Below are 12,777 nucleotides of genomic sequence, written 5' to 3' on the forward strand. Positions count from 1 at the left end.
TCGTCCTGCTCCTGACACCCCTGGAGTGGACCTGGTTTTTGTCCCTCCTGGCAGGGCAGCTCTATCTTCATGTCTGTGAGCATCCAGCATCATTAAAAAGCAAAACAAAGACAAAAACCAACCCTTTTCTTGCTTCAGTTCATCAGAGCAGGTTTCTGTCGCCTGCACTCACGGAAGCCTGGCTGCTTTAGGAAACGCTGCTTTATTACAAAGCACGGTGCACTTCAGGCTTCGGCCAAGCAGGCAGAGGGAGGTGTCAGCAGAGACTGCCCACACGCGTCCTGCTTCAGCGGCCTAGTTGGTCCCCCCATCAGTCTCACTTGCCTCCCAAAGCTTTCAGAGTGCACCACCTCCCAGATTCACACAATTCATTTCAGAAGGATCTCCAGAAAACAAGGTTCACTCCTGCCTGAACCTCGTGCAGTGGCGCCCCACTGCCTACAGCACGGGTCTCACACTGTCTCCACCGGTCACAGGGCACAGGTGACTAGCGAGGGGACAAGGGGAGGTGGCAGCTGCCAGTCCCGCTCTCCGCCCAGGTGGAAATTCCCTTCGACCTCAGAGAAGATGTGTGTGGTGACAGCAAGTGGCCTAGGGATCTGCAGTCTAATAAAATACCATCTTTAAAAGTAAAAGCCAAGTAAAGCCATGATGTTAAAAGTATGATTATCCACCTGGCAATTTAATTCCGAATCAGATCACCCACTGCTCTTCCTATAAACAGACACCACCTTGTGTGAATTCCCATGTCACCTAAGGAAGATGACAGCTTGCTGGCCAGATGCACAGTGATCTGAATTAGCCACTCGTGGCAGTGAAAACGGTGTGTATAAAAGCGAATTCTGTCCTTGATCGAGCCCCTAAACTCTCACCATCAGTCTACGAAAACAGAAGCTCAGTGAGAAAGCAGATGAGGCTGACAGGTCGCTGTGAAGTAAAAGCCCACTTTCTCAGGTGGAAGTAACTCTAATATCTTAGACTGTTTGCCTAGAAGCCTGTTCTCCCTGCTCACTCCTGTCAATGCCAAATCCCTATACCTTCATCAGGAAACGCAGGCTCAATGACCCAGAAATAATTTGAGCAAACCTATCTCACTGTGGACACTTTCACTTTTATCTTCATTAACTCTTTGGTCCCTGTCAAGTATCCTGGAAGTGGGATTTATGTTTCAGCTGCTGGGTCTAGAGGATCTTAACATTTAGACAGTTTGTACATTTAACCGGGGCAGAAAATATTGCATGTTTTTCTAGACATATACAAATTGTTTTCTTTTTCTAGCAAAAGAACACTGTGTTACCTCATTCGCTGTATTTTTTAACTGAAAGAATTTTAAAGAAAATAGCATGTTACCCAGATGAACGTCACTGATTTTGCCTCGCATGTGAAATCCCGCCCAATTAACAATCCCACGTCTTTTCCTTTCTTAAGAGAAAAACACACATGCACACACAATAAGCCTGCTCTCTTCAGGTGAGTGGACTGAGTGAACAGTCGCTCGTCCTGGGTGACTACCTATTTATAAGAGTTTACAATGGTAAAACGCTGAAGTCCGGGGACTTCACACCAGGCCCCAGAGCAGCAGTGCTAGTGAGACGTAAAAAAACCACTCAGTCCTGAAGCTTGCCTTCCTGATGTCCATCAAAAACCATCACTCTAAACCAGTTAATTCTCCTTTTCTGTAAAACATGGAGGCTCCTCAAAATCTGTGCTCGAGGAAGGGCTCTCCAAGCATGTGTGTCAGTGCCCAGAGCGCCGGAAAAGCACCTCATCACTGCAGTCTCTGCGCCTTTCTAATTGCGACTATTGCGACTATTCTAATTGTCTCTGCGCCTTTCTAATTGCGACTGTAATGTAGCATTTCTATTCTACCGTATTTCCCAAACACACCTGTCTTTGGTGAATTTATGTGAATACAAACATCAGTGATGAGGTCCGGAGGCCAACTTGCTCAGAGCAAACCCACATCAGAAACAACAAAATCAGACTTCCCTGGTGGCCCAGTGGTTACGAATCCACCTTCCAATGCAAGGGACGTGGGTTCGAGCCCTGGTCGGGGAACTAAGATCCCACATGCCGCAGGGTAACTGAACCTGCATGCCGTAACTACTGAGCCCGCGCACCACAACTAGAGAGGAGCCTGCGTGCCGCCGCTAAGACCTGACACAGCCAAAAACAAACAAATGAATAAATAAATATTGAAAAAAAAAAAGAAAAAGAAAAAAGAAACAACAAAATCAGAAACCGTCAGTGATAAGCACTCAGACACTTTCTTCAAATACGGAATGGATTTTATAAATGATTTCCCACAGCAGGATCCAACAGGTGAGCGTTCCTACTGTCTTTGGTACACTATAAGACAGGTTCACCAGAACACCATGAACTGACTCACAGGGGACAGGGTCTCACACTGTATTTCCTGTCTGGGTAACTCTTAGATGAGCACTCAGACACTTTCTTCAAATACGGAATGGATTTTATAAATGATTTCCCATAGCAGGATCCAATAGGCGAGCATTCCTATTGTCTTTGGTACACTATAAGACAGGTTCACCAAAACACCATGAACTGACTCACAGGGGACAGGGTCTCACACTGTATTTCCTGTCTGGGTAACTCTTAGATGGGCTCTGCGATTTCATTCAAAAGCATGTAGAACGTACTACAGAATGCCGGTAAAGAGAAATAACGCTGTTCACCATCAAACTGGGATTTAATTTCCATTCTAGAGCTCCGACCACACAGAAACAGGTTAACCTGGAGGCCAATGTCCTTGCACGTGTCCCTACAAACAGGTCAGGCAGAACTTACGAGAAGCATGGCAGACGTCCCATTGGGTCTGGATAAGTGGATGGACATTTCAGGGAACATCCTGTCGATGCGGCTAATCACGTCGTCAACATACCTGAGAGGGAGAAAGACACACAGGTGAAAGAGCTGGAGCCCTAGTCACAGAAATACAAACCTACGGTACGCTTTCCTTCTCAATTTAATTTTTCATTAGTGAAATACGTTTTTAAGAAGGCAGATGGGATTTATAAGCCTTTTAAGGAAAAATACTACTCCCCAGTTCTCCCTCTTGCTTTTTAGTGATTTAGTGACCATCCATTTTTTTAGTGATTTCTGTTGGTATTTACCTCTGTATTTCCACATGATGTGTTTTTAATGCCAGTTCCTGGTTTTTCATTTTAAGGTGTGACCTCGTGGCTTTCTTCTATAGACCAGAATTTAGTTCTGCCACCTTCCTGGCCACTGGGCTCCAATTACAGCGCCCCTCCCTCTGTCCTCCTGGTCTAGGGATGGAAGCAGCTTCCTGTTTTGCTCACCTGTTTGCCTTCCTGTTTCCTCTTTGGCTTCTCATCTCAATCACCTCAATAATCAAGTCTCTGGATTAAATTCCTTCTGTTTTAAATACCTGAAGTCATTCCTGTTTTTCTGGTTTGAGTCTAACTAATTCAAATGATCTCACCATTTTTGCTTAAATCAGTATTTCTTGTTTACATTCTAAAATATCTGCTATATATATTTTTTAAATAGCTGAGCTGCATAGTGGCTCGTGAGTATATTTATTTACTTGTACAGTTTTTTTGTTTCACTGGATTTTCACTTGATTCTTTTTCTGTGTACCTATGACAATTTTTTCCCTTAAACTCTCTACCTGACTCTAAAACGTCTCTGACTACGGTCAAACATATCAGACATATCAGTTTCCATTTTTTTCTTGGAAACATCCCTCTGAAAGGCAGTCTTCTGTTCTTCTGGTCCAAATGGAAGCTGTACCTATTACGATTCAATGATCATTGAGATAACTGACATTAAGCACTTAGCATGGCATAAACTTAGGGCTTAAAATTTATAAATAACTCTTACTGGTATACCATGGGCATCGTGGGCATAGTCTGCAAAACTGTCCTCTCTTAGCAGGAAGAATCCCTCCCACCCCCAATACCCCAGCGGAAGCTCACTGAGAAAACACCAACCCACAGCATCAACAGAGCTGGGTCTGGCTCAGATCCTCGGAGAATAAAATCACAGCAGCACTTGTGCTCACCGTCCAATCACACGGGCACAAAGGGGATGTAGGATACAGTAGCTGAGATGCAAAACTATCTGCTAAGGATTTTTACATTGGATTTCGTATCTGTTGGATACGACAAATTAAATTACACGTCCATTAGATCAGGGACATATAAAAGCTATGTTCTCTTGGGGGAAGAGGGAGATTCGCTCTCCACTCATAACATGAACAGAGTTTAGTTTGAAACCTGGGGCTCATGAGAGACAGCAGACAACACAATGCCAGTTGTTAAAAAGTGAACATCAACATATGAGCTATGGAAGTCAGTAATCTTGCTGATTAACCTATCAGGTTTTCCCTAGGGAACGTTATATGCAGTTTTAAACTTCAAGTTGAAAAAGGAAGGGGGAAAACTCTAGAAGGCCCAGTGGTGAGTAACAATGATAGGAAGACCAGAGCAGAGACAAGCGAGAAGAGGCGGAGGTGCGCTGAAGGCCACTTGCTCCTGCAGAAAAGGGGGCTGCCTGTGGGGAGACTCGGGTATTCTTCAAGTGTGCAAATGGCTTTTAAAACTCGGTACCGAAGAGCCATCTTCCATCTCAAGAAAGGACCACAAGGTGAGGATGTGGCATTAAAAAGCGAACTAGCTTAAAAAGAAAAGAGGTACTGCTTAAAGGCAAGGCTCCATTCTGTTGATTTTGAAAATGGTTTAGAAAACAATCTTTCCTAGATGGCTAAGAGCCAGACTGACTAAGACATCATGCATCATCTCCCGCGGTCCCTTCTAGATTTACAGCTTCATGATACACAACCTTAGCTCTAAGCTTAAACGCTACAAAAGAGGCGAAAAGATGAGGAAAGGAGGAAAGTAACTCATTTTTCACAACTGCCTACTGTTTCTTGAGATGGTGGAAGACAGGTGGCAACATTCATGTCAAAAGTTCACACCAGGTCACTGGAGACATTTCTGCATTTACAGACTGCTTTGCTAACAACTCTACGTGTGCGATGTAAACCCAGTTACTTCAGACTCAGCAGGAAGCAGAAATCCACTCTCCTGTGTGGATGGAGGTCATTGCTAAGTACATGCTAATGGGGAGGGGGACAGCCAATGTCTTCTGAACGGATCCTCAATCAATAGCCATTATAGCTCTGGACAGTAGAATGCAAATGAATATGCAGAACTTGAGCACAAAGTTAACATCGTAATTTGCTCTCCCTTGTATCTTTCACCTTGAAGGTTCCGAAGTACTTTCTAGAAAACCTGTCTCTCTAGTAGGCTGGGAATTTAGGGGCATAGGTAGGTTAGGTGATGATTCCAGAAACCAAGTTCAGGGTGTAGATTTCCAGGACTCTATGCCAGCTACTCGATTTGCTTGCTTTCAGCAGGGTCCAGCATTCTGAAAGGGCAGAGGCAACACAAGCTCCCTGACATTTCTGGAATCCTCTGCATACGAGCTCTTTACTTGTAAAGGGAGGCAGCGGCAGGAGAAAAGAGCCCCAGAAGAAATATCTGATGTGGACATGGCAAAGTAGAGAGGTCGGGGGCGGTATTTTTGGTTCCCTCCCCAGCCAGTGATCTCAGATAAAGCTCAGCAAAGCTCAACCCAAAGATTTTATTAAGCAAAAATGCGCTTCAAGGAGATGGGTCTTCATTCCCACACCTAACATAAAGGAGATGCAAATTTCCTTTTTACAGGTGACATTATGTATTTGCCAAAAAAGAGAAAGAAAGTCAGCTGCATCTTTCGCTGAGGAAAACGATGTCGGAATCCTAGAAGCAAAAAATCAAAACATTTCATTTTCAAATAGACCCAACCTTCAAAACGCAAATGCACCACCACTAGTGACTTGACAGAAATAAGGAAAGCTTGGAACGGCAAATTAAAAAGCTGGAGCCGAGATGACATTTTCTTTCTGCAGAGGGTGGGGGTTGGCATGGGAGGGGCTCCTGGCTTCCTCTGTGTGCCCCGCCAGCCCCGCCAGCGTGTGCAGAGCTCAGAGCGCGGGCCCAGGACAGGTAGGAACAGCGCGCTCCCCTCCCACACGCCACCATATGCTGCACTCAGCTCTGCGGCAGGATCGAATGACTTTAATTTTTACCTTTGGAATATAGGCAAACAAGCACTAACACGGCAGTGGTGACTGGTTTACACTTGAGCAGACGCGGTGCAGAACGACATTAATTTCGTGCCAAATTGAGCAGTGAGTCACAATTTGCACATATCTGTCAACCTGTTAACAGGGTAATAACTTGGAAAGATTGCTGTTCCTATTTACATTACAGAGGCCTTTCGAAAACGGAGAGCTGCTTGGTTCTCCTCCTTGAAGCACTCAGCTGATCAGCTGGCTGGCTGGTCCAAGAACCAGGTTTTTAGAAACACAAACTCCTAGAAATCACAGGTTCAGATCAAGGTGGGATTCATAGTTTCAATATTTTCAGGTAGAAAATGAACTTTTAAGCAATTAGAGAATTCCATCTCCCTGTCACGCTCCTCAGTTACAGTCAGACTCTCAATGGGTTCTGATCCAATTTCCCCAGTGCATCCGATGGCTCCTTCTCAGGCTTTCCAAAGGCTTCCTTAGTACCAAGCTTCAGTCTTAACTATTCCAACATCTCTGCTGATTCAGAAACAACCATGCCTTTCTCAGAATCCTAACATTTGTCTCTGAAGCCCTATAAACCTTGTTCTCTTCTGATTTTCTTCAAGTAGCTTGGCCTGCTCCTTTAAATGTCCTTAATCAGAGAATTAAAGAACACCGGGATCTCAGAGGTCCTCTTACTCAATGTCCCCGTCAATCTAGGGACTTAACAGCATCTCCAAGAGATGGTCTGCTTAAATAAACAACCCTGTAGCACACCTTATAAGACAGCCCCATGCACTGCTGGACCACCAGGCTGCCTCCAACCCACTGACCAGTATCTCCCTCCACCCAATTACTTCCTTCAGCCTTGTGAAATCACACACGAATATTTCCTCTGAAACCTAAAGGCTTTCTGCAAACATGTAAAAGACTATTGGTTTCCCGATTTATCAGTGTTTTTAAATCTTTCTTGGGTCACAGATCCCTTTCAGAATGCACTATAAACTAAAGTATATGTCTGCTCAAAATTTTGCATGTAATTTTCTGCAGTTTATAGGTCCCTTAAAGTCCATTCATGGACCCCAAGTTCAGAAAAACTGCTCTAGACCTGTTCTAGAATGAAGGTATCTGGTTTTCTTCTTTAGTCCTTTCTGGGTGGAAAACTGTAGTTTTCAATAAAACTATCTTCATTTTGGAAGTATATATATACATTTTGCAGCCTAGAAGTGAACATAACTGAAGTGGTAGTACAGGGGGTACAATGGATCTGATAGTTCTGATCATCTTAAAATCATGCTTCCATGCTGGAGTCCAAGGTTAGTGTTTGTTTTTAAACTACTGTCTCTCACTGCTTATCTTTCCAACAAAGTCAAGGACCTACTTCCATGACCTCAGAGGTCACCTGATAGTAAGTAACCCTTTCTGCCTTCTACAGCCACATCACCTGTGCTTTACAGAAGCTCCTTGCTTGTAAAAAGAGAGAGCTCCCCACTTTCTGCATCACTGCTTAAGGCACAGCTCGGTGGCGAACTTAACCTCAAGTCCTCGGAGGGCCAACGAGGCCCCGAGGTCCAGCTGCTGCTCTGCTCTGGCCTGGCCCCGCCTCCTCCCCCCCACGTCCAGAGCAGGCTCGCACTACCTTGCACGCTGTGCTGTGCACGTTCTACATTCTCCACCTGGAGGATTCCTCTCATAACTCCTCCCACCCCCAGGCCCAGGTCAGCCCCGTGCATGCTTCAAGTCTTTGGGTTCCAGCTTAAATGACACTTCCTCAGGGGAACCTTCTCTGACACTCGCCCCGGTGCCCCCATCAGTAAGTGCGCCCTTCATCTCACCTCTTACGGCACTTTTTTAAAAATAAGTCTTTATTGGAGTACAACTGCTTCACAATACTGTGTTAGTTTCTGCTGTACAACAAGGTGAATCAGCCATAGGCATACACATGTCCCCATATCCCCTCCCTCTTGAGCCTCCCTCCCACCCTCCCTATCCCACCCCTCTAGGTCATCACAAAGCACTGAGCTGATCTCCCTGTGCTATGCGGCTGCTTCCCACTAGCCAACTATTTTACATTTGGTAGCGTATATATGTTGATGCTACTCTCGCTTTGCCCCAGCTTCCCCCTCCCACCCCATGCCCTCAAGTCTATTCTCTATGTCTATGTCTTTATTCCTGCCCTGCCACTGGGTTCATCAGTACCATTTTTTTTTTAGATTCCATATATATGTGTTAGCATACGGTATTTGTTTTTCTCTTTCTGACTTACTTCACTCTGTATGACAGACTCTAGGTCCATCCACCTCACTACAAATAACTCAGTTTCGTTTCTTTTTATGGCTGAGTAACATCCCATTGTATATATGTGCCACATCTTCTTTATCCAATCATCTGTCAGTGGACATTTAGGTTGCTTCCATGTCCTGGCTATTGTAGATAGTGCTGCAATGAACACTGTGGTCCATGTCTCTTTTTGAATTATGGTTTTCTCAGGGTATATGCCCAGTAGTGGGATTGCTGGGTCATATGGTAGTTCTATTGTTACACTTTTTAATTCTCTCTGCGTCTCCCGTCCCAGTTGTAATTAAGCAATTTTTCCCAGTGATTACTTAAGGTCTATCGCCTCAACAGGTCTCTCCAGGGGACTGCATGACCGCCTTCTTCAAGGCTGAATCCCAGCAACTGGCCACGGTGCCTGGTACCCACCAGGCACTCCTTAAATATTTGCCGAAGGAGCAGACAGGACATTAAAAGTAAGCTATGCAGACGCCAGTTAGGCGGTTATGAAACAACTACAATGCAAAGTTCTCTTTAGCAGGTGAAGATGTGACGTGTTGAGTTCACTACATTAGCCATCAAAAGTCACTAACAACGGCAACCACAGAGCCCCTCAGAACGCACCTCAAAGAAGGCAGCAGAGAGTCTTCAAAGTCTTAAAGCTTAATACGCAGCTACAAGATCCCTGCATCTGTTTTAGGAGCAGCTCGATGCTTCTAAGAAGGAAGAGCGTTCTGAAGGCATGCATTGTGTGACTGACATGCCAGTTTTCAAATGCTGCTTTTAATGAACTAATTAATTCTGCAAAAACATTAGGACAAAGATGTGTGCTATCAAATCAGGATTACAATACCAAAATGATAACAAAACAGAATGTGGAAGACATTTCTAAAGATATCGGTTTTGCAAAACATTAGTTGTCTCCCCTACACACTGAAATATATTGCAGGGTACCTGTTATTAAAGCCTTAAAATAACTTGCTGGACAGATGGCTTAGTTCTCTAAAGTCTGACCCCCCCTCAAAGGAAAAAAAAACAAAAAAACCCCAACAAACCAGGACTCTAGCCAGTGATCCCGTGTTAGCGAGACGTTTAGCAGCTCCGACCAGATTTAAATAGCATTTACCCCACACAGTGTGTACGATACATGCAGTTCATTTTCTCCACCCGTACAAAATCTGAAAGTTAGGAAATCATATATTAATAAACCACCTTTCTGGGGAAAGGGTAATGCCCGGCAGATAACAAAAAACAAAAAATAGGAGTAATTTGCACCATCTGAAAATAATTTAAGATTTTCCTCCACACCTGTCCAGAATGATGAGACCAAGAGGACTTTGCCAGTGGGTGCAAACAGAAGGGGGTTTGTTTAATTACTTCATGAGAATGAGACTGCCTGAAACTCCAACTATCAATCTCAATATGCTGAAGAAACAGGATTGGAAACTTAGGTCAAACTTGCTCACTTCCTCCACTTTGGCCAAATTTCTCAGGTTTGTAAAATATTTGTATCATCACGTAGGTCAGAGATGTTTAGTTATTCTCTAACTGTACGTAAAAAAGCAAGACTAGACGAGTGACAGACAGAAAGAGAAGCTAAGATTCCTCCACCGTCTCTCACCACGCTCCCTCCCTTGCCACCTCTACCCAGCTAGCTAGCTACCTACTGTTATTCTCTTTCAAGAAAAGACACTCAAAACTTCAAAATCTCTTTATGGAAACTCAACACTTAAGCAGACATGGCTGTCAAGAGTAGGAAGACCTGCTTCCTCAGAGTGGAACTGTAGCCAGGCCACAGAAGTAGAAGGGGAGCTTTCCCCTCTTCTCTCCTGAGTAGCTTATGAACTTTGAACTACGTGAATGTGTGACCTGAACAAATCTGGGAGAACCACCTGGGCAAGCAAACAAAAGCCACCTCCATTTCCATAAGTTGAAATAAACGCGCAAACACTCACCATATACTGAAATACAGAAACTAACCTTCCTTCTTCCATTGGGTGTCCAGCAGCCCAGTAAGCCGGGTATGTATGAACTGGGACACATGGCAAATACCATCATAAAGACAGAATTCTTCTTATACACGACTTAGCATGATTTAGAGAGGTAAAGAATTCAGTCTGTAAACTACCCCTATTATCTATTAACAAATATTTATTGAGTGCCTATAGTTGTCAATAATTACTGTGTTCAGGGAATGATCTTAAGTATTAAGGATTAAAAATAAATAAATTGTATTAGCTGGCTCACAGCAGGCTTTCTCTGGAGGGACAGGTCCAGTCTGTGCTTTCTGCTGGAGAAGAGTCAGGTTGAGCAGGAAAGCAGGCCTTGCTTTCCAGTTTTCAAAGCACTTTTGTATTCTTTATCTCATTCGATCTCTCACTAACTCTGTAAAATAAGAAGGGCAAGTGCCAAACTCCTACTTCATAAATGACAGAAAAAAGGAGGTTAAGTGACCTGCCCGAGGTAACAGCACAGCTAAATGGCAGAGCCGGGCCCAGAACTGACGTCTCTGATCCCCATTCCAGGGCTTTCCTGCACATCACAGTGCTTTTATAGGTCTGTGAGGATTGCACGGAAAAAGCAGATTGCCTTTTTGTCATTCCCCGGGCTTTATGAGACAACTGAGAAAGTTTTGAGTAGCGTATTGACAAAATGGAATCAATGCATGATTTTCTCTCTTCCCAGTCGTTCAGTAAATATCCGCTCGGTGCCTAACTGAGCCCAGGGACACAGTGATGCTCAGGTGGTCTCCGCCCTCAGGGGACTCACACTTCATTTGGTTACAAGCCATTTTCCTTCAAGATCACAGGCTTATTTCCAGGAAAAAACAGGACAACTAAGTTAAATTTCCTTCCATTCCCCAGTTGGGAGAAAATCAAAGCGCAAAGTTGGTAGGTTACAGGAAGGGGTGAAAGGTGAATACTTGTTTTGCATTTTACTTTACATTAATAACTAAAAGGTAGACGTTTTTCTCAACGTCTGTTCTTCTTGCATTAAAAATTTATTCAGGGGGACTTCCCTACAGTGGATAAGTGGCTAAGACTCTGCACTTCCAATGCAGGGGGTCTGGCTTTGATCCCTGGTCAGGGAACTAGATCCCACATGCGTGCCGCAACTAAGAGTTCGTATGCCACAACTAAAGAGCCCATGTGCCACAACTAAGGAGGCTGCCTGCTGCAACTAAGGAACCCTTGAGCTGCAACTAAGGAGGCTGCCTGCTGCAACTAAGAGCTGGTGCAACCAAATAAATAAATAAATACTTTAAAAAAATTTATTCAGATATTGGTGGGTCCTAGTTTTCCCTAAAATGCTGAAACAATGTATTAAGCTTGGGAAAGAATTCTGATTTCACTCAACATCTACCTCCTCTGCGAGCCCTTCCATGTTACAGAGAGGGGGAAAAAACCCAAACAAACAAAACACCCACATCGAACTTTCCAGCAAGACCAATTTACAATAGTTGTTAAATCAGTCACCTCTGTGGGATCTGCGAAAATGACCCTCAGAGCTCACAGCCCGCTCCCTTTCATGCTAGGTTCCTGTAACCACACTCTCCCCGCACCCCTCAGGGGAAGGGCCGGCCTGGGCTATTGCACTAGTCCCTGTGTTTTCCCACACCTGCCCGCACCTCTGGAAACAGGCCCTTTAGAAAAGACCTCCTCAAACTGGAGACCGCCTCTTTGCTGGAGACGCCTCCCGGAACTCTAAAAGGTTCCCCTCAAATAAATCCTATGACGTTCCAACCAACCTTGCAATTCTCCCGCTAGAACCAGAAATCGGAAAAATAAATTCAAAAATAGTTCAACTAATTGAGAACAGTAGTGACACGACTATTCTAAATTGGTAATGAAGTAAAACTTCACATACACTCTGCTTAGCACTTTAATTCAACATCATTCGTATAACAAGTGTCTCCTGGAGTGTTCTAACTGTGGACGTGACTACTTTTGAAATTCATGGCTTTAAACAGAATAATGGGATCATAATGAAAGTATCTGCCTCACTGAGAAACTGTTACCCACTCTTCTCCTCCTCTCAGTGCCCCCTTCTCCGTAAAGGGGCCACGCCCCTCCACGCTGCAGGCACAAACCGTTCCTTCTCAGACCACTGCCAAGCGCTAGTTTGCTTCTCCCTCTAAGTTCACTGTCCAGTTCACATTTGCCCCAGACCAACAATTTCCAAAGCGTGACATGAAACTCACAGCGCGGCATGTGGGGTGGGGTTAGGTGATCTGTGGATGAACACTTTCAAGGTACACAGAAAAGTATGTAAGGAGCAAATAAAACCTGTGATCTCATAGATATTACTTCTTAGAAAGGGGTTAAGTTTTAAAAATGAGTTTATTTAAAGAAAAATATTACGCAAATAATAGAACAGCTGACCAAAGATTACGGCAAAAATCC

The 12,777-nt window shown here is 44.2% G+C and overlaps 1 protein-coding gene across 1 annotated transcript in view; it reads right to left on the reverse strand.

Annotated features, from left to right (window-relative positions):
• MED27 (mediator complex subunit 27) overlaps window positions 1-12,777 on the reverse strand; it is a 197,428-nt gene that overhangs the window by 64,454 nt on the left and 120,197 nt on the right. Inside the window, exon 4 of the mRNA XM_079927719.1 lies at window positions 2,809-2,902. Coding sequence (XP_079783845.1) covers window positions 2,809-2,902 — 94 coding nt within the window. The remainder of the gene's footprint in view (window positions 1-2,808; window positions 2,903-12,777) is intronic.

The sequence above is a fragment of the Stenella coeruleoalba genome (assembly GCF_951394435.1).
Source record: "Stenella coeruleoalba genome assembly, chromosome: 7".
Lineage (NCBI taxonomy): Eukaryota > Metazoa > Chordata > Mammalia > Artiodactyla > Delphinidae > Stenella > Stenella coeruleoalba.